The 25,311-nt window shown below is 47.8% G+C and overlaps 1 protein-coding gene across 2 annotated transcripts in view; it reads right to left on the bottom strand.

Annotated features, from left to right (window-relative positions):
* The window catches only part of PUS7L (pseudouridine synthase 7 like), a 152,019-nt gene that overhangs the window by 89,727 nt on the left and 36,981 nt on the right, over positions 1-25,311 (bottom strand). For both annotated transcript variants that reach the window (XM_078674282.1, XM_078674283.1), the window contains 2 exons: positions 4,217-5,133; positions 3,016-3,175 (listed from right to left, as the gene is read on the bottom strand). In XM_078674282.1, the coding sequence (XP_078530408.1) occupies positions 3,016-3,175; positions 4,217-5,117 (1,061 nt within the window). In that variant the 5' untranslated portion in view covers positions 5,118-5,133. The remainder of the gene's footprint in view (positions 1-3,015; positions 3,176-4,216; positions 5,134-25,311) is intronic.

Raw genomic sequence — 25,311 nt, 5'->3', positions numbered from 1 at the left:
ATCATCAGAGCTGTATGAATAATAACAGCTGTGAGCCCATGCCTGAGGTGCATCATCAGAGCTGTGTAAATAATAACTGCGTCAGCTCCGTGCGTGAGGTGCATCATCAGAGCGGTGTGAATAATAACAGCTGTGATCCCGTGCCTGAGGTGCATCATCAGAGCTGTGTGAATAATAACAGCTGTGAGCCCCGTGCCTGAGGTGCATCATCAGAGCTGTATGAATAATAACAGCTGTGAGCCCGTGCCTGAGGTGCATCATCAGAGCTGTGTGAATAATAACTGCGTCAGCCCAGTGTCAGAGCTGTGTGAATAATAACAGCTGTGAGCCCGTGCCTGAGGTGCATCATCAGAGCTGTATGAATAATAACAGCTGTGAGCCCGTGCCTGAGGTGCATCATCAGAGCTGTGTGAATAATAACAGCTGTGAGCCCCGTGCCTGAGGTGCATCATCAGAGCTGTATGAATAATAACAGCTGTGAGCCCGTGCCTGAGGTGCATCATCAGAGCTGTGTGAATAATAACTGCGTCAGCCCAGTGTCAGAGCTGTGTGAATAATAACAGCTGTGAGCGCCGCGCCTGAGGTGCATCATCAGATCTGTGTGAATAATAACTGCCGGCAGCCCCGTGCTGAGGTGCATCATCAGAGCTGTGTGAATAATAACTGTGTCAGCCCCGTGCGGAGGTGCATCATCAGAGCTGTGTGAATAATAACAGCTGTGAGTCCGTGGTTGAGGTGCATCATCAGAGCTGTGTGAATAATAACAGCTGTGAGCCCGTGCGTGAGGTGCATCATCGGAGCTGTGTGAATAATAACTGCGTCAGCCCCGTGCGTGAGGTGCATCATCAGAGCTGTGTGAATAGTAACAGCTGTGAGCAACAGCATACTCTTGCACACACTCACTGCTCACCAATTCAAAGTTTGGTAAAAAATGTATGCAACGCATTGTCATACACAATGCCAATAACTCAAACTTTAATGCTGCGAGACCTATTGCATTGCAAATGCTTGTTGTATTTGTAGTGCGTCCACACAGGACAAAGGCGGACACTTTTTGTATTGAGCGCTATGCCGCACTAACTTTAAAAGCGGCTGCCCCCTACCCCACAGCACTCGCGGCACAATGGCGGGGCTTTTTTTTATTATTATTTTTTAGAAGAACGTGTCATCCGCTTCAGGGACACCAGGCGTTCTTTCACCTTTTATTTGTTTTAAATACATTTGCAGGCTGACCGCAGCGCCCTCTTTAGGGACATCGCGCTCAGTTTCATTATTTTATTTTTTTACTAAAATGTTGGTTGTATGAGAGCGAGCAGTGAGTTATTATATCTGCTACCTATTCAACAAAGGATGGTATGTTTCCTGGTGGATGGTAGAGAAGGTGACAGTTAATTGTGTTGTTGTCTTCCATCCTTATGGTGGTGCGGATATATTAAAAAGAATTGTAAGAGAAGGTATTTGTTTTATTTACGTGAAAGCTATTCTTGTGAATAATGGCGAGACCTGCACCGTGGTAGTCCTTCCTACCTTTCCTTAAGATTGAAAACCCAGGTTTGACTAGTGTGTCTATGACCGGGTAAAAGGATTAATTTAGCCATGTTTCTGTAATGAATGCGATATCAATGTTGTTGCTGAGGATTGTTTCTGCAAGTTCTGTAGCATGTTTGGTTGCGGATCTGCTGTTTATCAACATGCATTTGGCCTCACTGTCTTTTTGCTAAGATCTTGGGGGATAGGTCAAGGGGATGCTGATGAGATGAGCTGGTGGCCTATTTATGCTCATGTGAGTGTGATTTTTCCCCTATCCCGCATTAACCTGGAATTTAAAGGAGGGATTGTGTCTATTAGATGCCAGGTTGTACGAATTGGCCATTCTTTTGGGCCTCAGAGATTTGTTATTGAGAGAGGTAGTACTCCAGCTGCAAGGCTGTGCCTTCATAGGACTTATGCGTGCTGGTGCATGAGGGGGGGAATGAGGGTGGTAGGTAGGACTTGGGCATTGGTTTAGGTTTGTTGTGTGATTGCTGAGATGCTGTAGTAAGTTTTCAAGTTGGTTATCTATGTGCGTTAGTCGTTCATTTAGCTTGGACATCGGCATTAGTTTGAGTGAAGAGGGAGTGTGGGTGTATCGCTTCGTGTTGATTAGGGAAAGGCTGTCTCGGGTCTGAGTCACAAAATCACTTCATGTTGTGAGGGGTAAGGCTGTCTGGAGTCCTAGGATGTGAGTCAATGGAGACGAGAGTCAGGGTGTCGGTGAAGGGCGGTTGGAGGTCCGGCTTAGTACTTTGTTATTGATCTATAACACATTTGTGGGCCACTATCAGCTCAGCGGCCAGATCCTCATGACTCCTGGGCAGCCTTCTGCTCTCTTCAGAGAAGTATCACTGTTTCCTTTCATGTCAGTTCGTCCCTCACCCCTCAATTTGCAGAACGAATTTCCAAGCAGAACGAAATAGGCTTCCACCACTTAGGGACACAGATAAATAGGACTGCAACTCTTGCATCTAGAATCAGCTGCCATCAACCATTAGTCACCCCTGAGCCTGGTTTCAGAGAGCAGTAGCCAGCCAAAACCCTTTGCATGCAAACCCTGAATGCACAGAATCAACTCTGCTGTCAACTGTTACCAAAAAAGTGGAGGACCTCAAAGGGACTTGGAACGAAAAAATTGGTGTGGTAGCACTTTAATCAAGCAAAAGCTTTTGTCCCTAAACAGTTTGTGTAATTTCGTTGCATTTCTATCTAAAGTATAAAGTACGATTAGATGTAAAAAGAAAATGTGTGACTTGAAGGCATTCCTTACCTGTCAGCATCTAAGCATGTATTACATGCCCCTAGAGTTCAGTTGTGTGTCAAAGCTAAATAATATCACAAAATGCCCCAATATAACAAGACGTTAAAGTATAAATTCAAATATATCTATGAAAAATACACTCAAGATGAAAAAGGTACTCTTCACTGTGCATTACTATTTAGGTGGATATATAGAATATGTAATCATATAATTTTTACAACCTCTCAGGAGTGACCTTTCGGACAACCATGGATTGGTATGTGACAGCCTTCTTGTCTTTAATTCCAGCGTAACTGAAGTCTGTAGGGAGAACGTTTAGCTCAGCGGACAGATATGTGATTGCTTCAAGTGTTTCCAAGTTTTCTTTCATAAGGGTGAAAGCTAAAAAACAAAATACACAGAAATTCTTATACAAAATCTCCCAATAAAAAAAAAAGTATCACTCTCATGCATAATGTGCCTGAGACGCCTAATTGTTAATAGGGATGGCCCACTATAAATATGTCCAAACACAAGCAGAATCCACTTAATATACCTCATCATTGAAAACGGACTTCTTTTGCGCACGCCAGCAGGGTTTTTTCTGCTTTTAACAAGCTTTACATTGTATCACATTACATTACCACAACTAAATATAAACGCAATACAGCATGTCAGCTCTTTTTAACAAAATGCTCTCTAGAGTCAATGTTGCCCAGATTCTGTAAATATATATGTAGTAAGCCCAAGGCACATTGTTGCTCCAAGTTAAAGCCAGACCTTGTTTATATTTAAAAGGCAGACTACCACAACAGAAAACACACCTTAAAGCCCAGAAGCAACGTTCTCAAGGACATCTGTCTATCCTGATATTTTCAATATGAGTGGAAAACAGTAATGTTAAATAAAACACATCAATAATAGCCAATCTGCCATATTCTGTGATGCTTGGTTGTGATGGTGGAGAGTGAGAAAATAAGACATTAATCTGCTGTTCGCCTACAACATTGCTATCACCACACACATTGACCCCACATTGTATTGTCAGTAGATGAATTTGGGCTACCAACCTGAAACCTCCCTAGTATAACAAAAAAGTAGAGTAGTAGTTTAAGACTGCTATGGATACAAGTGTGACCTGAACAAGTACATGAACACAATGCTCTCAATTCAAATTATGGACAGAAGCAGTTACCAAGAACATTTAAGTCGCCTACAGAGCAGTATGGGCTTTACTTGGAATATCCTCTGGAATAAATGTTGTTTGATTCACACTGCATACATCTACAAAGTAGGGATAAAGGTAAAGGAAAAAATGCACTACAAACCCTTATACGTGGGTTCCGGAGTAGCGTGCTACTCACTGAAAAAGAGCTTCAACGCCTCCTCAGGAGTAGTAAGCACAATATAAATGCAAGTGTAATACAACATAATACATTTTACCTGTGTATATGTCTTGTTTGTCTGGACCATCTGCTGCATGTCGTTTTTTTGATGAAGCCCTTCTGTCCCGAAATCGGACAGTTATCGCTGCATTCTGCTGTCCAGAAATGTTGGGATTAGAAAAAGACTTGCTTTCTACAAGTTTCCCAAATTGTTTGCTCAGAAAATGATGAACCTCTGTTCGGTGTGGTTTACTACCGTCCGGTTTAAAGACATACTTAGAACTTTCTAGCTTAGCATCTAAAAATCTGAAAAATGAATCTGCTTCTTCTTGAGAAACCAAACGGCAGAGTTCTCTGTAATCCATGTTCGGCTTGACAATGACTTCAGCACCTTTTGTTGCAGTCACTAGAAAGGGAAATATCTGACGGACGGCACCGTGAAGGTCGGCTCTATGTTTTTTGTCCAAAAATGTTCCTAATGAAAGTTCAATAGGCTGAGATGATGCACTAGTTTCTTTCATCCATGCTTCTCTTATGCCACTAGCAAAACCAGTTAGTGATTCTAGAACAGACACGTCAAGGAGCAAGTTCAGCAATTTCATTTTAGAAGATTGGTGTTCCTCCTCATCTGCATCCACACATTCTTTGCTAACTACATCTAGTGGGCAATCAGAAAGACTTATTTCATCCTCAAATCCACACAGCCTTTGTACATTTTCGTCTCCTAAATTGACTGTTTCAGCTACCTTCTCTTTGGCGTTAAATAAACTAACTTTGTGTTCCATTTCACCTGGGCCATAGGAGATGTCACTTGTGGACACTGACACAGATTGTCCAGACACGTCAATTTCTGTAACAACAAAATCTTGTGGAGAGTTCTTTATTACACCACAAAACCCAAGATGATCGGTAATGCAAGCTAGAGACTGGAAAAAAGGAATGTTGCTCAAATCTTCCATCCTGGAAATATCGAAGCTGTAATAGAAAAGGAGAAGACGGATAAAATATGGGCTAAACTTCATAAAACGTCTAGAGCTGCTAATACTACCCAAACTTTATATTTCATTTACAACAGAACTCTATTCACTCCACTAGTTTTATCCCGTTTTTCACCAGATACCCCTCCTACTTGTTGGTCATGTCCTTGTCCCGCTGCAGACCTCAAACATATGCTGTTTTACTGCCCTCCTACTTCCCAGTTCTGGCAACTAAGCAAATACAGACAGTCTTTCAATTCCAAGTTCCCTTTTCCCCTACACAAATTTTTCTAGGTTCCCTCTCACCAGAACTTCCTCTTTCTCCCAGCCACTATCTTCTACTCGACCTCTTCATAGCTATAGCTTTCCACACCATCACTTCGAACTGGAAACAGGCTGCAACTATTTCCTACCAATCTTGGTGGAATGCGGTTTGTTTTCATCACCGTTTGGATACCAATTATGTATCCCCTATATCCCTGGCTATTAAACGGGACTTGATCTGGCTTCCTTTAGTAACATACCTTTCTTCTTCTGCTCCTGTACATCCCTCCCCTGATCCTAACACAGTTGAAGTACGTAAACCCCCATGATTTTCTTATTCTTTGATTGCTGTAATTATTAAGTTTCATCATATTATATTTTGCCTTTTATTTAAGCTTAAGTGCTATTGTTCCATAATTCCTCATGCTTGTTATGAAAACCATTAATGTATTGCTTATTTTGTATATCTATTTATTGTAACTCTTCCTTTTCTCTCCCCCTCTCCTCCCCTTCCTCTATATTTTCTTCAATAAATCAAACTTAAAAAAAGAAAAGGAGAAGACGGCTATGGTCATTTTAGAACGCTTTCTTTGGTTCTTGAAGCACATTACATAGAAATGCATGATTTACACAAACTATTTCACTTCATAAAATAATCATTAAGAATGAAGAGGCAAGAGATAGAGCACACAAAAGCAGCAACACATGCTGGGATAAAGACGTGTACAACAGAGGAAACAAGGCGAGAGAAGCTGGTTTGGAATGAACCGCAGGGCTGAAGGTTGCGGCATCTGAGAAGCAGGGAGAGTGCAAAGAGAAGGCTAGTGGCCTTTCCTAAAGTTCTACATGTGGCCCTTGGAGAAAATCATTCTAATAGAGTAATCAGTCTATCACCATCGTTGATTGGACTGTACATAAATGCCCTATGCTTAGCCAAAGCTTAACATTCAAATCCATTCTTTTCGCTTGTAATTTTGAGCATATGTCTTCGTGTTTAATGTGTTTGCAGTATAGGTGTGCTAGAGATTTGTTTTTTTTTTTAAATTTCCATGGTCATAGCGCCACTATTAGCACATGGCAGTATTTGATCCCTGTGCTTAGATAAGTGTGTTTTTAATTAACATCCAAAAAGAAAAGATATGGCACCCCTCTTCATCAGAGGGGCGCGATGTATGCATTGTACATGTAGAAGGTACGCAAGAGACTTTAAATCTGTCCCACGTGGAAACTGAGATTTATTCTAGATTTGTGTAAATTACTTTACCAACAACAGTTAGCTTTGATCTTTTGTAATCTGTGCAGCCTTCTAAATAATGAGAAACACAATGGCACACCAGTGGCGTACCACCATAAGAAGGCATTACATCTGAAAAGCTTTGAGTTAGTGTAAAAAGTTTACTTATTTTTAGGTCTCGCCTACGCAGCGCGCATACGCTGCATAGGAAAGAGACCTCTTGAGATCGATGCAGCTTTCCAGGCAAAAACGTGCACGTGTTGCATTGCTTTCAATGCAGCGTGTGCACACTATGGCGATTTCCTTGAGGGAGCGCGCAGCGCCATGTGGTTGCACGCTCCTGCAAGGGAAACGCTGCCTGCTCTCGGCCGCAACCCCCTCGCACCCGCCTGCGCACAATGCTTATTTTTGTAAGCATTGGCGGTGCGCGCACACAACTCCAGCTTCTCCCCCTCCCCACCTCGCGCGCTTTCAGTTTCAACGGGGTTGGATTTGTTTCTTCATTGCCCACTGCTGGTGGGAGGCAGCGGCCTTCACCGCACCCACAACTTCCCTCCTCCTTGCCCACAGTGCGGCCTCATCAGCGGTGGTTCCGAAAGTAGGTGCCCCCCCAACCCCTCTCTGAACACTGCTGCCTCTTTCCTTCTGGTCCCGGGCGCATCTCTTCTCAAACTGCTTTCCCTGTCTGCATTTAGTTGGAAGAGTTGAAACGAGTGTGTGTGATTATGCTAACAAAATGAACGAGCACCCCCATAAAGAAAACTTTTTCCAAAACAGTAACAAACATGGATAAAATGGCATCTAAATACACCTCTGGCACCGTAGATGACGACCATTACTGAGGGGTAATCAGCGTCGGATACAAACAACCCGAGGTCAGCGGCCTGTCCTGATCTACCCAGATGCTGTCCGCCCCGTGTGCACTCACAATGGCTACACGGTTACTCTGCTTCCCCGGTGTGCGGTGCTGCAATCACTCCTCTGCTGCTACAATGTACACCTCTGCGTGTAGGGAAACCGGCTAAAGGCAAACACAACACTGCTACAAAGACGCGCGGAAGACTCGTGCAAACCCAGTTAAAGCTAGTATACAAAGACAGGTAGATGATGCAGACATCACTGCAAGAGTCACACACAAGCTACACAAAGCATCCTGCACGAGACCCCGCCCGCCGTTCCAGCACACACATGCATATGCGGAACACTCATCTCAGTCACAGCGCCTAGAGTGTGCGTGCACTAAGCCCCTGCACCCGACCCACACACACACTGCATGTACCTCCATGGCCACGGCCCGTCTCCGCTCTTTAGTAGTCATAGCTCCTCAGGCGTTTCGTAGATGAAAGAGTATTTGGAACTTTTCACCAAGCGTTGTCTGTCCTCTGTGTCTATGGTTTTCTGTTCTGTCGTTTTCTTCTCATCCCAGAATAACCAACTAGCTGGGCACTTTGCATTTTTTTCCAAGTTAAAAAAGAAGATCGAGGTAACTGCCTGCATCCTCTCGGTATTTTGTGAAATTGAAAGCACCTCTTTTTGGACCTGATCAAATCTATCTGCGCAGTTTGAATCAACCAGCAAAGAATCTACTTTCTCGTGATAACGCGCTTCATACTAGTGGTTAAAGTATGCCAAAATTAAGCAGAGCAACCAAGATTTCCTTGCCCGTGGATGATTAGCTCTTCTATCCATGTATTTGTTTTGCATTCTGGCACCACTGATGTTCTAATTAAACAGAACTACAAGTTCCAGAATGCAAAATAAAACGAGCATTTGCAGTTAAATAGGTCTCGCATTTGCGAGAGTGTAAGCTATTGGCAATGTAAATGACAATGCCTTTTAATTAGTTTTTTTTTAAAACATAAAGAAAAGCTTTGTCATTTACAATGCCAATAGCATAAACTGTTGCAAAGCGAGACCTATTGCATTGCAAATGCTGGTTATTTACATTCAATTGGTTGAAAGGGGGAGCCACAGTTTACCTAAAGAAACTTAAGCCACTTCCCCCTCACACCCCCTCCGCGCCGGTAAAGCACATAGTGCCTCTCCCACTGCTCCGGCCCTGAGAGGGGGCTCACAGGCCCCTTCAATCAGTGGGGCCTGCGGGGGCTAGTGTTACGCCACTGGAAAGCCACTCATAAGTTGACATTTATTTTAGCTCATATATGGCCATTTCTTTACGATGAAATGATAAGCATCACTCTTGTTCAGAAGGACTGGCTGGTTTGTGGCATGGCTGAGGTCTGTGTCAGCAGAAAGGTAGTAAGCATCATACACTCCTCTCATGCTGTTTCCAGAGACCCACTGGACACGCTGCAGCATAAAAGCACTCACGTGTTCATTCATTCACTCGCACTGAACTCCTGACGGGGGTGAAAGTGATTTGAACAAGTTCTGAATGGTGCATGGGCGGGTAGACAACACCATACCCCAAGCTTGGGCGGCACGGTTTTTGCAAGCACATCCAATTTCACTCCTCCTTGAGCACGGATATCACTTTTCTACTTCTGGACACAACAGCTAGCAACAGAGGCTGTGCCCGAATGGCCCCCAAAGTGACTCCAATCCTGAAATCAGCAGAAGCCAAGATCCTCTACAGGTGACACTTACTTTTGTAGCGAGAGTGAGGAAGTGGCTTGGCCAAGTGTCAAAAGGTATCATTTTGGAATAGTTAAATCAATGAAGGAAATTTAAAGCGGTGTGAGAAAAAAATTGGGAGGATAGAATAATGTTATTGAGCCTTAGACAAGCAAACTCATCCAACATGCTTGCCTCATGTTTCCCAGGGTCCAAAATGGAGACTGTGGATGGCCAGAGTTAGAGAAATGTTTGCGGCAAACAAAGAAACAGAGAAGAAAGTCAAGTGATAGTTTACACAGGAGAAGAGATGCTCAACATGCTCGTAAGCATGCCAGAATGAGTGTGGATAACAACTGCCAAGCCCTAGTATTTGTGCAGAATGCACACTTCATGCTGCAAGTAATCACGGAGTATGAACTGCTTCTTCTACACACCGTTCACCAGAAAGCAGCTACGCTGCTGAATTTGTTCCACGCACACCTTTGAGAACTACCATGCCCGAGTTGGTAGTGGAGGTGAGAAGGCACCATTTTTTGGATGAAAGTCATCGAAGGTCAGAATACAGAATCTGAGCGGACAAGGGTAATGCTCCCAGTGATCCTAGCCCTACAGACATTCCCAGACCCAGTAGCCCACACAGTGCCAGCGATCACACTCTTGGCAGTTCGAGAGCAGTTACAGAGACATCCACAGTTGTCTGTCAATGGCAGTAGAACCCGAAGTGGAGAAAGTCGGCTCCTGCTATGTGGATACTGCAGAGGATCAATTTACCACAGTCAGGAGTGTTCTGCCAAAACAGGTGACTTCCGAAATGTAACCCACTGACGGGCCGGAACACAGATAATCTGTGGCAAGGCAAAGGATTTGCACGTCATGCACTCTGTTAGAAACATGAGATAGTACAAAGTAGCTAAAACTAAGGAAGGAGTTCAAGGGCTTGTTTTCAAGGGCAGGACAAGCTCAAAGACAAACTAGTCAACACGTGGCTCCAAAGCATTGGCAAATGTCATTTGATATCAAGTGTAGGAAGAACAGGACCTATACATCAGATTGCAAACTGTCATCATGCAGTCTCTGAAACCTCCACCAACATTCTTAAAGAGTCCAAGGGAACCATTAGTGGAATGGGAGGTGTTAGAACCGGGGTCTCTATTTGGCAGGGGTATGTACCCTAGTCCAAGTAGGGACCACCGCTTCCGACCTGGTAGCTTGGCGCAGAGCAGCAAATGCGTAACTTCAGAGGCAATGTGTAAAGTGTTTGTGCAACACACAACGGCGATGACACAGTAAAAACACTGGGGATAAGAATCAGGCATGGGTCTCTAAACGATATATCCCTTGGACCCTCTTTAAACTGTTTCGTTGTTATTCACAGTAAAAACACTCACAAGAGGAACACCACACCAGTTTTGTATAAGAATAAGAATTTCTTTATCTAAAAATTATACAAGAACCAAAAGCAGGTGAATCCAGCTCCAGGGAAGGTCAATAATAAAAAGGATTCCAGTTTCCAAGCAAGATTAATAATCAATAAGAATGAATCCAGTTCCCAGGCCTGATAAATAATCAAAAGGATTACAGTTTCCAAGCAAGATCAATAACCAATAAGAATGAATCCAGTTCCCAGGCCTGATCAAATCACCAAAAGCTCAGGTGTGCCAAGGGCTCCTGCTGGTAATGTCTTTCTCACAGTGTCCTTGGATGGCAAAAGTTCACTGGAGGTAGGTTCTTATGGTCAAAATTTACTGGGGGAAGGTTCTTAGGCCAAAGTTCCCTTGTAGCGTAATAAGTGTGCCTCTCATAGAAATGATGCTCCCAGCGTGGGAAGTGTGGCTGCCCAGGCGCTGCTGGTAATGCTAAAAAATGCCCCAGTGTCAATTACCAAGTAATTATGCCCCCGTAGGCCGGTCAGTGAAGGACGGTTCCCAGCCAAGCACAAAGCTCACACTCCAGGTACCCGGCCAACCCGCACCCCGCCCCCTCGCAGTAGCCTGGTCGAACTGAGGCGTTACCTGGGGTGGTGGTTGCGGGCGCGGGTGCGAGGCTCCTCTCCCCCTGGGGCCTCGGACTCAGCAGGCGCTGCACGAGTGGGGGTCACGGCCACACAGCGCTCCTTTAGCACAGCGCTTAACAGTGCCTCCAAGTCCGGGGCAACGACGGAGCCTCCTGCCACACAGCGCTTCGCTTCTCAGCGCTACACAGCGCGCTCCGGTCCCATTGGCGGTGACCTCAGGGCCAGTTTCAGTCGGCTTGCGCCAGAAGCAGAGGCAATCACAGAGCCCTCGGGAGGATCACGGGGCAAGCAGTGCTGAGGGCAGGCACAGCGTTGCAGGGCAAATCTTGAGAGTGTTGTTGCTGTTCCAAAGGGCAGTCTTTAAAACGCTGTGGTCCAAGGACAGGTAGTTTCCTTTAGCTTAAAAAGGGTGCAGTCCCAAAAAGGCAATCTTTAAAAGGTTGAAGACTCTTTAAAATGTGGTTCAAAGAAAAGTAGTTCCTTTGGGATGTTGTGGAGACACTCTGGTGGTGAAGTTGCAGTCTCCCATGCACGGCAGGATCAGCAGACAGTACGGCAGCTCAGCAGGTTGTGGGGCAGCAGTTTCTTGGAGCAGTCAGCCTCCTTCCCAGTGGAAATCCTCTTGCGCAGCAGTCCTCACTCCAGCAGGGATTCTTCCAGGTCCAGCAGTGTAACAAGAATGTGAGGCCAGGACCCTCCCTTATATATTCTACAGTCCAGGGGCTAGAAAGTGGTGGAAGTCTCTGGAAGGGTCTGGGGCAGGGGCTTCTGGAAGAGTCCAGGGAGTTCTGGTATGTTCCCTGCCTTCCCTGACCTAGCTGTCACAGTGACGAGAGACAGGCCGTTAAGGCTACAGTGGGCAGCCCATCACAGCTCATCCCAGGGAAGAAGGTGTGAATCACCACTCCCACCTCCCAACCCAGGCAGGCTATCAGTATGCAAAGGGGAGGGGGGAGTCTGAAGAGCCTAATCTAAGAGTAGGCAGGAAAAGATCCACTTTTTAAAAGTGGGATCCCTAGCGTAGTAATGCCCAAACCCTATATATCATTGGAAAGGGTTCCCCGCCCCGAGTCCAAGAAGACCAAACATGACAGACTTATTAGGTCCCTGTCAGAAGTTATGCCATAAGGGGAGGTTCCCAATGTTAGCCTATAGAGGATTAAGCCGTACTGCGGTAGCAGTGGCTTGTGGCAGATATGCCAGCCTCACAAGGTTTTAGGGAAGAGCACCTGCACCTCAGCACTGTTTCGCAGTGGTGAGGCGCCCAGAGTCCTAAGTCCAACAAAAGGTAAGATACAAATGGGAGGCAAAAAGGCAAAAATATAGGGGAGACCACCCTAAGGCTGACAGGTCTAACACGTGTCCCCCCCAGCTGAAAGTGGGGAGAACTACCCAACCTCCAGGGAGTTCTCATCACTAAGGCGGAAAAACCTAGAGAGACCGTCAGCATTGGCGTGGTCTACTCCGGGTCTGTGTTCCACCCTAAAGTCCATCCCCTGTAGGGAAATGGACCACCTCAACAATTTGGGATTCTCGCCCCTCATTTGCATGAGCCATCTGAGGGGCCGATGGTCAGTCTGATCAGGAAGTGGGAGCCAAACAAATATGGCCTCAGCTTCTTTACAGCCCAGACCACCGCAAAGGCTTCCCTCTCTATCGCGCTCCACCGCTGTTCTCGTGGGAGCAGCCTCCTGGAGATGAAAGCCACCGGTTGGTCCCGTCCCTCCTCATTGAGTTGCGAACGTACTGCCCCTATGCCATGCTCTGAGGCGTCCGTTTGGACAGTGAACTCTTTGAAGAAGTCAGGGGCCCTGAGCACAGGAGCTGTGCACATGGCCTGCTTTAGAGAGTCAACGGCTTTTTGGCAAGCCTCTGTCCAAATGACTTTTCTAGGGTATTTCTTAGAGGTTAGCTCAGTCAAGGGGACCACAATGGTGCCATAGCCCTTGACAAATCTGTGGTAGTAACCTGTGAGGCCCAGGAATGCCCTGACCTCAGTCTGTGTTTTGGGAGGCTCCCAGGCCAGGATGGTTTCTATCTTGTCCTGTAGGGGCTGCACCTTGCCCCCGCCCACCAAGTGTCCTAAGTAGACGACTGACCCCTGCCCTATCTGGCATTTGCTAGCTTTGATAGTCAGGCCTGCCTGCTGCAGAGCCTGAAGCACTTCCTGGAGGTGACCCAGATGGTCCTCCCAGCTGCTACTGAAGACAGCTATGTCGTCCAGGTAGGCAGCAGAGAAGGCTTCTAAACCGGAGAGGACCCGGTTCACCAGCCGCTGGAAGGTGGCATGAGCGTTTTTCAGTCCAAAGGGCATCACTCTAAACTGGTACTGGCCCTCTGGGGTGGAAAAGGCGGACCTCTCTTTAGCTCCATCTGTTAGGGCGATCTGCCAGTACCCTGACGTGAGGTCAAAGGTACTCAGGTACCGGGCAGCCCCCAGTCGATCAATGAGCTCATCTGCCCTAGGGATGGGATGAGCATCAGTCTTGGTCACAGAGTTCAGCTCTCTGTGATCCACACAGAACCTAAGTTCTGGTGTGGTGCCCAGTGGGGCAGCTTTTGGTACCAGAACCACCGGACTGGACCAAGGGCTGTTGGAGGGCTCTATCACCCGCAACTCCAGCATCTTGGTGACCTTACTCTGGATGCTGGCCTTCACCTTATCTGACAACCTGTAAGACCTGGACTTGACAGGGAGGCTGTCTCCTGTGTCCACATCATGGGTACACAGGTGGGTAATGAAAAATTAAATGAAATGAAATGAAATGAAAAGGGGTTTTGTTGAGCGCGACTCCAATCCCAGGGATAAGGGAAAACACTGAGGCGAACTGCCCCAGGACCTGGCGACAGTCCCTCTGTTGCTCAGGAGTCAATGATGGGGAGATAACCACTCCCTCCACTGACCCATCCTTCTCTTTAGCAGCAAAGAGGTCCGGGAGAGGTTCACTTTCCTCTTCCTCAGCCCCATCAGTTACAATCAGTAAGGAGAGCTCAGACCTCTCATGGTGGGGTTTGTGGCGGTTGGCGCGTAGCACCCTGTGGGGCTGCCTGGGGGTCTTAAGGTCCACTAGGTAAGTGGCCTTGCCCTTCTTCTCCAATATCTCATAAGGGCCTGTCCAGCGATCCTGGAGGGCACTAAGCTCTCCAGGCTCCATGACCCACACCTTTTGTCCAGGTTCTAGCTCCACAGGGTGAGAATTCTGGTCATACCATTCCTTCATCACCGCCTGGCTGGCCTCTAAGTTGTCAGAAGCTTGCTTCCACAACTTAGCCATTTGGCTGCGGAAGGCCAGCATGTAGCTCACTACATCTTGGGGAAGCCTCCTTGGAGTCTTCTCCCACCCATCCTTCACTAAACTGAGAGGTCCCCTAACAGGGTGACCGTACCAAAGCTCGAAGGGGCTGAAACCCACCCCCTTCTGCGGTACCCCCCAGTAGGAAAACAGCAAACAGGGCAAGAGGACGTCCCACTTTTTCCTCAGGCCCTCAGGCAGACTCCTGATCATGCCTTTTAGGGTCTTGTTAAATCTCTCCACGAGACCATTAGTCTGTGGGTGGTAAGGGGTGGAGAACTTATAAGTAACCCCACACTCCTTCCACATGGCTTGCATGTAGGCAGACATACAATTGGCACCCCTGTCGGACACCACCTCTTTGGGGAAACCCACTCTGGTAAAAATCCCCATCAGGGCCCGTGCCACTGCAGGTGCAGTGATGGTTCTCAGAGGAATAGCCTCTGGGTACCGGGTGGCGTAGTCCACCAGAACCAGGATAAAGCTGTGGCCCGAAGAAGTTGGTGGATCCATAGGCCCAACAATGTTGATGCCCACCCTCTCAAAGGGGGTGCTAACGACAGGTAGTGGTTTCAGGGGAGCCTTCAGCTTAGCCCCTGTTTTCCCACTGGCTTGGCAGGTCAGACCGGTCCTGCAGAATGTATCTGAGGAGATCCTCATCTGCGGCCAATAAAAATGTGGGACAAGCCTAGCAAAGGTCTTGTCTTGGCCCAAGTGTCCTGCCAATGGGATCTCATGAGCCAATTCCACAAGAAAGGCCCTGTAGCACTGGGGGACTACTAAAGCCCTTGATGACCCATGCACAGGAGTCTTGGGTTCACTGTAAAGGAGCCCATCCTCCCAGTAAATATGATACTTCGCTGAGGCATTGCCTGCTGCTTGGGCTTCGGCCTGTAGCCTCATGCCCTCAAGGGTAGGGCATTGCTTCTGTGCCCGGCAAAACTCCTCCCTGGTGGGCCCTCCTTCCACCTGCCACTCTGCAGGGGTAGGTAAGTGCCCCAAGGGAGCAACGTCCCCCTCCGGGGACTCCGGTGCCACCTCCTCAGGTGCCCCATCCATCTCACGGGGTGACTGCCCCGGGGCGGGCTTCCCACGCCCTCTGGCTCCTCCCTTCTTAGCAGCTGGCAGGGCCATTTTTCCAGGCTCCAGCCATGGTTGACTACCTTTCCGGGCAGCCATAGACAGTGTGGTAGCACAAATCCACTCCGGTAACATCTCCACATGCGCTTTGAGCTCTACCTCCTTCCAGGCAGTATGCTCTAGGTCATTCCCTAACAGACAGTCAACTGGCATGGCAGGGCTCACAGCAACTCTTAAAAGGCCTGAAACCCCTCCCCACTCAAATGGAACCTGTGCTATGGGATAGTGACCCCCCCTGTTGTCAGCCATCACAACTGGGTGGAGCGCATCAGGAATTAGTTGCTCTGGGGACACCAGCTGACTCCTTACCATAGTCATGCTGGCACCTGTGTCCCTCAGGGCCTCCACCCCCTGACCATTGAGGGTGACCCACTGCCTATACTTGGTAGTATTTGAGGGCACATGGACCTTAGGAACCATCTCACTCTCTCCCAGAGACACTAGGACAAGCCCTGCCCCCTCACTCCCCTCATCTAGGGACAGCTCCTCCCCAAGCGCTACACTAGCCACCCCGGGGTTTTTACCTCCAGTGGCCTGTGGTGCTCTCTTGCGACACTTAGGAACCCCCTTGTAGTGTCCAAGTTCACCACACTCATAGCACCGGACAATTCTGGGCTGCTGACCTTTGTCAGGATAAGTGGGCTTCTGGTGGCCAGATTGGGGCTGGGACCCAGACCCTTTCCCTTGTGAATTATTTTGGGGGCCTTTGGAGAACTCTTTCTTTTTATCTCCCCCCTCTTTCTTCTGGTGGGAACCCTGACCACCCCTTTGGGAGTCCCCCCCAGAACCCTTGTTGGACACCCTGGTACTGACCCAGGTGTCAGCCTCCTCCGCAAGCTTCCTAGGATTGGTCAACTTGCGGTCAACCAGGTGTTGGCGCAGCTCTGGAAAACATTTCTCTAGAAGATGCTTTCTTAAAAACAAGTTATACAATCCTTCATAGTCATTCACATTGCTGCCCCGCACCAAGCCCTCTAAAGCTTTACTAGCTTAATCTGGGAAATCTACCCAGTTCTGTGTGGGAAGTTTGTGGCTATTCCTAAACCTCTGCCTATACCTCTCAGGGGTAGGATCGAACCTCTTAAGCAATGCTTTGTTCATAACAGAAAAGTTGGTCTGGTCTTCCTTTTCTAGGCTAAGGAGTGTGTCCCTAACTTCCGGAGGTATGTACTTGTACAGACCACCCTCCCAGTGACTCTCTGGGACCCCATGGGCTCATAGGCAGCTAACCACTTATCAATATTATCCCCCACCTTAAAAGCTGGCCATCACATCTTTAGGCATAAAGACCCTGGACTCACGTGAAGCTTTCGTAGGTATGCTGCCACCACTCTTGATGCTGTTCGTCCCTGCTTGTATGGCTCGAATTTCCAGTTCCTTCAGGTTGAGCTCATGGGTAAGTTTCTTCTCCTCCATGGCCCACCTTTCTTTCTCACGCTCCCTTTCCAATTTGGCGAGCTCCAATTTAAACTGTCTCTCCTCTCTCCGGTCCTCCAATTCCTCTGAGGACACAGTCCTTACTGACACACTACTGCCCGCCCTGGAAGGTACCCTTGTACCTGGTAACAAGTTGCCATTTTCCACCAAGGGCAGTAGGTCAAGTTCTCCTGTGGCGCCGTGCTCCGCTCCATGCCCGTCCCCTTCTCCTTCTCCTTTTCCTTCTGGGTGGGCCGTTACCTATGCCCTCAAGGCTTTCTGAAGCTCTGTCTTCTTAGCGCCTCGTTTGAAAGGCACCCTTTTTTTCCTCGCAGAATTCCTTGAGCTGCGCCGCCGTGTAAGTTTCCAGGTTGGCCAGCTCAAATTCCATCTTGCCAGGTAGGACCTCAGACGTTCGTAGAGAAAATCAAATGGGACTTAGGCAAAAGGACTTTTAAAAAGAGCAGCCAGTCAGGGAGAATTTAAACAAAAATTAAAAATGCCAATTGGAGAGGGTAGACAAAAATTCAGTGGAGTCAGGTGTAGGGTTGTGGTGTACACTGCGTCACTGCGTGGTGTTACACAAGCACAAGTCCTATCCCACCGCTGCCACCAATGTTAGAACCGGGGTCTCTAGTTGGCAGGGGTATGTACCCTAGTCCAAGTAGGGACCACCGCTTCCGACCTGGTAGCTTGGCGCAGAGCAGCAAAAAGCGTAACTTCAGAGGCAATGTGTAAAGTATTTGTGCAACACACAACGGCGATGACACAGTAAAAACATTCACAAGAGAAGCACCACACCAGTTTTGTATAAGAATAAGAATTTCTTTATCTAATAATTATATAAGAACCAAAAGCAGGTAAATCCAGCTCCAGGCAAGGTCAATAATAAAAAGGATTCCAGTTTCCAAGCAAGATCAATAATCAATAAGAATGAATCCAGTTCCCAGGCCTGATCAATAATAAAAAGGATTCCAGTTTCCAAGCAAGATCAATAACTAATAAGAATGAATCCAGTTCCCAGGCCTGATCAAATCACCAAAAGCTCAGGTGTGCCAAGGGCTCCTGCTGGTAATGTCTTTCTCACAGTGTCCTTGGATGGCAAAGGTTCACTTGAGGTAGGTTCTTATGGTCAAAATTCACTGGGGGAAGGTTCTTAGGCCAAAGTTCCCTTGTAGCGTAGTAAGTGTGCCTCTCATAGAAATGATGCTCCCAGCGTAGGAAGTGCGGCTGCCCAGGCGCTGCTGGTAATGCTAAAAAATGCCCCAGTGTCAATTACCAAGTAATTATGCCCCCGTAGGCCGGTCAGTGAAGGACGGTTCCCAGCCAAGCACAAAGCTCACACTCCAGGTACCCGGCCAACCAGCACCCCGCCCCCTCGCAGCAGCATGGTTGCACTGAGGCGTTACCTGGGGTGGTGGTTGCGGGCGCGGGTGCGAGGCTCCTCTCCCCCTGGGGGCCTCAGGCTCAGCAGGCGCTGCACGAGTGGGGGTCACGGCCACACAGCACTCCTTTAGCACAGCGCTTAACAGTGCCTCCAAGTCCGGGGCAACGACGGAGCCTCCTGCCACACAGCGCTTCGCTTCTCAGCGCTACACAGCGCGCTCCGGTCCCAGTGGCGGTGACCTCAGGGCCAGTTTCAGTCGGCTTGCGCCAGAAGCAGAGGCAATCACAGAGCCCTCGGGAGGATCACAGGGCAAGCAGTGCTGAGGGCAGGCACAGCGTTGCAGGGCAAATCTTGAGAGTGTTGTTGCTGTTCCAAAGGGCAGTCTTTAAAACGCTGTGGTCCAAGGACTGGTAGTTTCCTTTAGCTTAAAAAGGGTGCAGTCCCAAAAAGGCAATCTTTAAAAGGTTGAAGACTCTTTAAAATCTGGTTCAAAGAAAAGTAGTTCCTTTGGGATGTTGTGGAGACACTCTAGTGGTGATGTTGCAGTCTCCCATGCAGGGCAGGATCAGCAGACAGTAGGGCAGTTCAGCAGGTTGTGGGGCAGCAGTTCCTTGGAGCAGTCAGCCTCCTTCCCAGTGGCAATCCTCTTGCACAGCAGTCCTCACTCCAGCAGGGATTCTTCCAGGTCCAGCAGTGTAACAAGAAAGTGAGGCCAGGACCCTCCCTTATATATTCTACAGTCCAGGGTCTAGAAAGTGGTGGAAGTCTCTGGAAGGGTCTGGGGGCAGGGGCTTCTGGAAGAGTCCAGGGAGTTCTGGTATGTTCCCTGCCTTCCCTGACCTAGCTGTCACAGTGACGAGAGACAGGTCGTTAAGGCTACAGTGGGCAGCCCATCACAGCTCATTCCAGGGAAGAAGGTGTGAATCACCACTTCCACCTCCCAACCCAGGCAGGCTATCAGTATGCAGAGGGGAGGGGGTAGTCTGCAGAGCCTAATCTAAGTGTAGGCAGGAAAAGGTCCACTTTATAAAAGTGGGATCCCTAGCGTAATAATGCCCAAATCCTATATATCATTGGAAAGGGTTCCCCGCCCAGAGTCCAACAAGACCAAACATGACAGACTTAATAGGCCCTTGTCAGAAGTTATCCCATAAGGGGAGGTTCCCAATGTTAGCCTCTAGAGGATTAAGCCTTACTGCGGTAGCAGTGGCTTGTGGCAGATATGCCAGCCTCACAAGGTTTTAGGGGAGAGCACCCGCACCTCAGCACTGTTTAGCAGTGGTGAGGCGCCCAGAGTCCTAAGTCCAACAAAAGGTAAGGTAAAAATGGGAGGCAAAAAGGCAAAAGTGTAGGGGAGACACCCTAAGGCTGACAGGTCTAACAGGAGGACTGAAAGGAGTCATTCAGTACCCATATAGAACCAGTAAGTAGAGAGGTGTATGTATTGCAAAACATACATTGATAATTTTAATATGCAATTTGGGTGTAGAAAGGAGTAGAATATTAAAACATCTTCCCGTCCCTAGAAGAAACTGTGATAATGATTACATGCATTTAGATGAGGAACAAAATGAAATGCATGAGTTACAAGGGCTTGTGCTAAAATCCACAGTACAAATATTAATATTGCAGTTGAAAAAAACATGTTTTCTCACTAAGTTCAGTGTGTGCCTATAAGGTGACCTATCGTAGTATATCATTGTAACAAAGTGGGTTATTAATTGGGGAGGGTGGAAGTCCACCATTAAAAATAAGGCCACATGCTTTTTAAGGGAATGATTATGCTACTTACCAGGTAACCACCTGTTCTTGGCATGTAGTGCTGAAGAATAACATGCTTTGCATAAGTCCGACACCTAGTGTTTGGCTCAGAAGATTACAATTTTTTTTGTCCAGAGACGTTTTCTTCGAGTCACGAGGCTGTGTGACTCCTCCTCTAGGGAACACTGTGCATGGTCATCGACGCCATTTTCAGATTGTTTTGCCATGGGTAGTTGAGAATGTAAGAATGAGGTGGGTTAGAAATGGAATTTCTGGTTGGCTAGGGCTTGAACTAAAGCCAGGCAGAAACTACCACTCTAGTCAGGGCAAGGGAGTTACACACTGAAGATAACCCTCTGCTGACCCCCTTGGTAGCTTGGCACGAGCAGTCTGGCTTATCCCAGAGGCAATGTGTAAAGCATTTGCGCAACACACACACAGCAGCAACAAACTAGGCACACTACAAAAGAAACTCCACACAAGGTTATATCAAAAATAGCCTTTGTATTATCATAAACACATTAGAAACATAATCACACATTTACACTGTGTCAACTGGCACTAGACAATATTCACAGGAGATTATATATACATGACTGGGCCAATCGGGCCACTGTCAGAACCACCAGGAATACACAAATCACAAGTAGCAAATAACGCAACCAGTAACTACTGGTACAATAAAGACCTCAGCATTATCACATTAGGCATAAACCCAATAGGCCCACCTCATAAGCATAAACACATTACGCCATAGGCATCATCCTAAAATATCATAGCATGACATTAGGCATCAGCATAAACACATTATGCAAATCAGCAGTGCACCACAGTACACTGACCATGTGCGTACATCACCTTAGCAACTGACCCCAGGCCAACTGGCCTTTCACTGGGGGCTTAAATGCCCTATGTCCAGAATGTCAGGACAACCCAGGTGCACAATGCGCTGGGGCAGAGGAAGGTATCTCACTCCCTCCTTCTGGCACACAAAATTCCCCCAAAGGAATAATGGCGCTGGCCCTTCTGTGCCTCCTGGGTCCCCACTGGGACTCTCCAAAAGTAGAACTTGCCTCACGGTGCAGCTGCCCGCTACGGCGGCACAGCTGAGGAAACAGAACTTACTCAGGCACTACTAGTGCCTCGCGAGCACCAACCCGGCTCCAGGCACCGACAATGTGCCTCAGGGAGCCTCGCTCACCCAATTACCACACGTTGCAGCTGCCCACTGGCCGGTGGGACAGCTGTGAGAAAAGGGGCTTGGCACCACTCCGGGACTCTTAACAAATGGCCCCCAAGCCCTACTCCGGGACTTTGTTAAACCAGCAGAATGTCCCCACTCACCAGGGTTTCCGTCGCTGCTCTCTCTGCCTCCTCCAGTCTCAGCGTAAAGGCAGGACCGACATCGTGCCTTGGCCAGATCCCGCTACCGGATCCTCTCCCGGTCTCCCCCGATCTCCCCGTGGCACCTGCGGGCCCTCCTCGGCACAAAGAGCCCCGCCTCCAGACAGGCCTTCAGTGCCTGACTTCCGTTCCGTCGTGGCGGTGAGTTTGCCAGCGCGGGGTAGGCTCCCGTCTGGCTTCTCTTCTGTGGCAGCAGTCCGGCCCAACACGAGGCTTCTTCTCGCCTCACTTCCGACGGGTACTTCCTCTTGGCTGCAACACCACCCATGACCATGCAGCTTTGCCTGACTCTCGGTCTGGCCCAGCCTCTGCGGTGATTTTCTTGTGGTGCAATGGGGGGTGGGTACCCGCTTTTTAATGAACTTCACAAGCGGGGTGGGCACCCGCTAAGCAGCATAAATGCAGGGTGGGCACCCGCCAGTAAACACAAATTGTGGGGTGGGCACCCACTCCCACCAGCAGCTCGGGGGAGTCCCCACATCGGGATTCCCTCTATAATTACTGCAGCAGCGCGCCGCACGCCGCCAGCTCCTCCCTCTCCTCTTGGGCAATTAGAATATAGCGCTCTCGAGGCGCTAAGCCCCTCAAAGTTCCTGGGGTAAGCTGGGCCAGGAATAAAAAGTCCTTGGGGCTGGGGACACCCCAGCAGGTTGCAGCCAAGCAGGCAAGCACTCAAGAACCCCCCCCCCAAGAAGCTGCAGCTGGGTCCCACAGAGGTTCCTCCTGGCAGGGTGTGTCCCCCAGCCAAGTAAGCACAAGAACCCCTTTCATGGGGTCACAGCCCCTATATTTATATCACAATTTCCTTTGTCTGCAATACAGGGCTTTGGGGGAACCAGATGCAACTGTTTCAGGAGGGAATTGGAGCACTTTGTTTACAAGGCTCCTCTTCCCCTTTGTCAGGTGGGGGCTCGCCATCAAACACACCACAGGGGGAGCGGAGGCATCATTGTACAGGCTAGCCACAGGCCTATTCAGGGACCAGGGACTACTCCTCCCACTACTTCAAATGCAGATGTCCCTATTCAGCCTTGTGCTGACTCACCCTGCCCCTCCTGGAGCCACACACCCCACCAGCCCCTGTCACTCAAAAGCCAGACATGCACTTCACATCAGCCAGGCAGACACATAGCTCACAGAAATGCTAACTTCGAAAAGTGACATTTCTAAAATAGTTATAATAAATCTGGGCTCACCATTGTGCAGCAGTTATTATCACTATTCCAAATATACCAAACTTGACCACGCTGCACCACTCATATCAGGAGTTACACTGAAACACTGGTCAGGTAATCCCCAATGCATTCCTATGCGAGGGCAGCCCCACAGTAGTGAGGAACCAAAATAGCGGTTTGTCACTACCCGGACATGTCACACACTTAAGGTACATTTCATATCTTTTACCTACAATGCACCCTGCCCATAGGGTTAGCTAGGGCCTACCTTACGGGTGACTGACATGCAGTAAAAGGGGGGTCACAGACATGGCACACACTTTAGGTGCCACATCACCGTGGTAGTAAGGGGAGCGGGGGGTGGGGGGTTGGGGGTTGGGGGTGCCGCCGAGCTCTTTGACGGTGCCGGTTTTCAGCTGATTTTGGTACAGGACCGATTTTGCAGCAATCGGCCCTGTAACAAAAAACGGCCCCCAGGGGCCCAAAACCGACCCCCACCCGTGCGGCGCATCGGGGGATTGCCCGGTGCCCGCTATGGCCAGTCTAGCCCTGCCTGCAATGGCAGAGGCCTGAGAAAGGTTTGAACGGATACTTTGGTGGGTGGCCCAATCAGTGTTGCAAGCCCACCAGAAGCATTTAAATCACCAGCCTTGGGTATATGAGATGCCAATTTACAAGGGACTGACAGGTGAATTAAAAAGGCCAAACAGGTGTAGACCAATCTTACCATGTTCAACACAGAGAGCACACACACTTTACACTGGACAGCAGTCCTAAAACCACCAACACCATGTCAGAATAAAGGCCAGGAGAAAGCAGTCTTTCCCCCTAGGAAGTGGTTAATATTTGGGGATTGCAGTCGTATGAAAAAGAGTTTTAAGTACTGGCTGACCAACAATGGTCTGTTGGCGTGCAATACAGCCACACAATAATGTTTTGTGAAGGTGTGAGGAGTAGACCATGTGGCAGCTTTACCAATATCAGCAATAGGAATGTTCCTTAAAAAGCGATAGAAGCTCCAATTTTTCTAGTGGAGTGTGCTTTTTGTGGAACAGGTAAAAGTTGGTTAGGGTTTGCATAGCATGTCTGTATGCATTTAATTATCCATCTTTGAATGCCTAATTCAGGCATTGCATTTGCTAAATGAGGATGTGCAAAGGCAACAAACAATTATTTAGTTTTTCTAAATGATTTAATCCTGTCTATGTGATACATTAATGCCCATTTTACATTTAAAGTGTGTAATGTCCTTTCCACAACTGCATCTGGGTGTGGGAAAAACATAGGTAAATCAAGGCATTGATTAATTGATTAATATAGCAACTGTAAACTATTTTTAGAAGGAATTTAGGGTTACTCTAAGCACAACCCTGTACCTGTGTAGTTGAAATAAAGGCTCTTCTAGGGTTAACGTTTAAATTTCACTGACTCTTCTAAGAGAACTAATAGCAATTAAAAAGGCAAGTTTCCATGAAAGATATTGCAATTGAAAAGAATGTAATGGTTCGAAAGGAGGACCCATTAATCTTGTTAGGACGATGTTTAAGTTATATGCCAGGGCAGGTGAAAGTCTATGAGGAATTATTCTTTTAAGTCCATCCATAAAAGCTTTTATAATAGGAATTTTAAACACTGATATGTGTTGTCTATTTTGGAAATATGCTGCAATAGCTGCAAGATGTAATCTTATAGAAGTATATGCTAATCCTGCAGTTTGCAAGTATAAAATAAGAGTTTGTACTTTTGCCTGAAGAGGGCTAATCTTTTGTTTATGACAGAACGTAACAAAGCGTTTCCATTTTGCTGAATAACATTGCCTCTTTAAGAATGTTCATACAGTCTTGAGGCAAATTTATGTATCCAAACTTTAAGACTTCAGGAGCCAAATTGCAAGATTCATATGTTTGGGATCTCTTAATGTTCCATGGTTTTGCGTGAGAAGGTTCGGGTTCAGGTGAAGCTTCACATGTGGGACAAAAGATAGTTCCATGAGTGTTAAGAACCATGGTTGTCGAGCACATGAGGGAGCTTTTAGTATCATGGTGAGAGATGTTTATCTGAGTTTCCTGACCACTAACGGAAGTAGTGGGAGTGGTGGAAAAGCGTATGCAAATATCCCTGATCAGTTCATCCATAGCGCATTGCCTTTGGATTGATGGTAGTGTTATCTGCTTGCAATAGTGTGGGCATTTCGCGTGTTCTTTTGTTGCAAACAGGTCCATCTTTGGGAACCACCACTTGTGAAAGTATGGTTGATGGACACGGGGTGAATCTCCCATTCGTGACCTTGTTGTTGTGCTCTGCTCAGAAAGTCTGCAATGTGTTTGCTGGCCCCGGGTTATGTTCTGCTAACAGATGAATGTTGTGGTGTATTGCTAAATTCCATATTTTCTGAGCGAAGTGAGATCATTGGAGAGAGTGTGCCCCCCTCCGCCCCCTGTTTTTGTAGATAATACATAGTTGTCATATTGACTGTTCAAATTAGTTAGGAACGCTTTGATCGCTAGATGA

Source organism: Lissotriton helveticus, chromosome 1_1 (genome assembly GCF_964261635.1).
Source record: "Lissotriton helveticus chromosome 1_1, aLisHel1.1, whole genome shotgun sequence".
Classification (NCBI taxonomy): domain Eukaryota; kingdom Metazoa; phylum Chordata; class Amphibia; order Caudata; family Salamandridae; genus Lissotriton; species Lissotriton helveticus.
The sequence above is the reverse complement of the archived record's forward strand: the minus strand, read 5'-3'. Positions and strand labels throughout refer to the sequence as shown.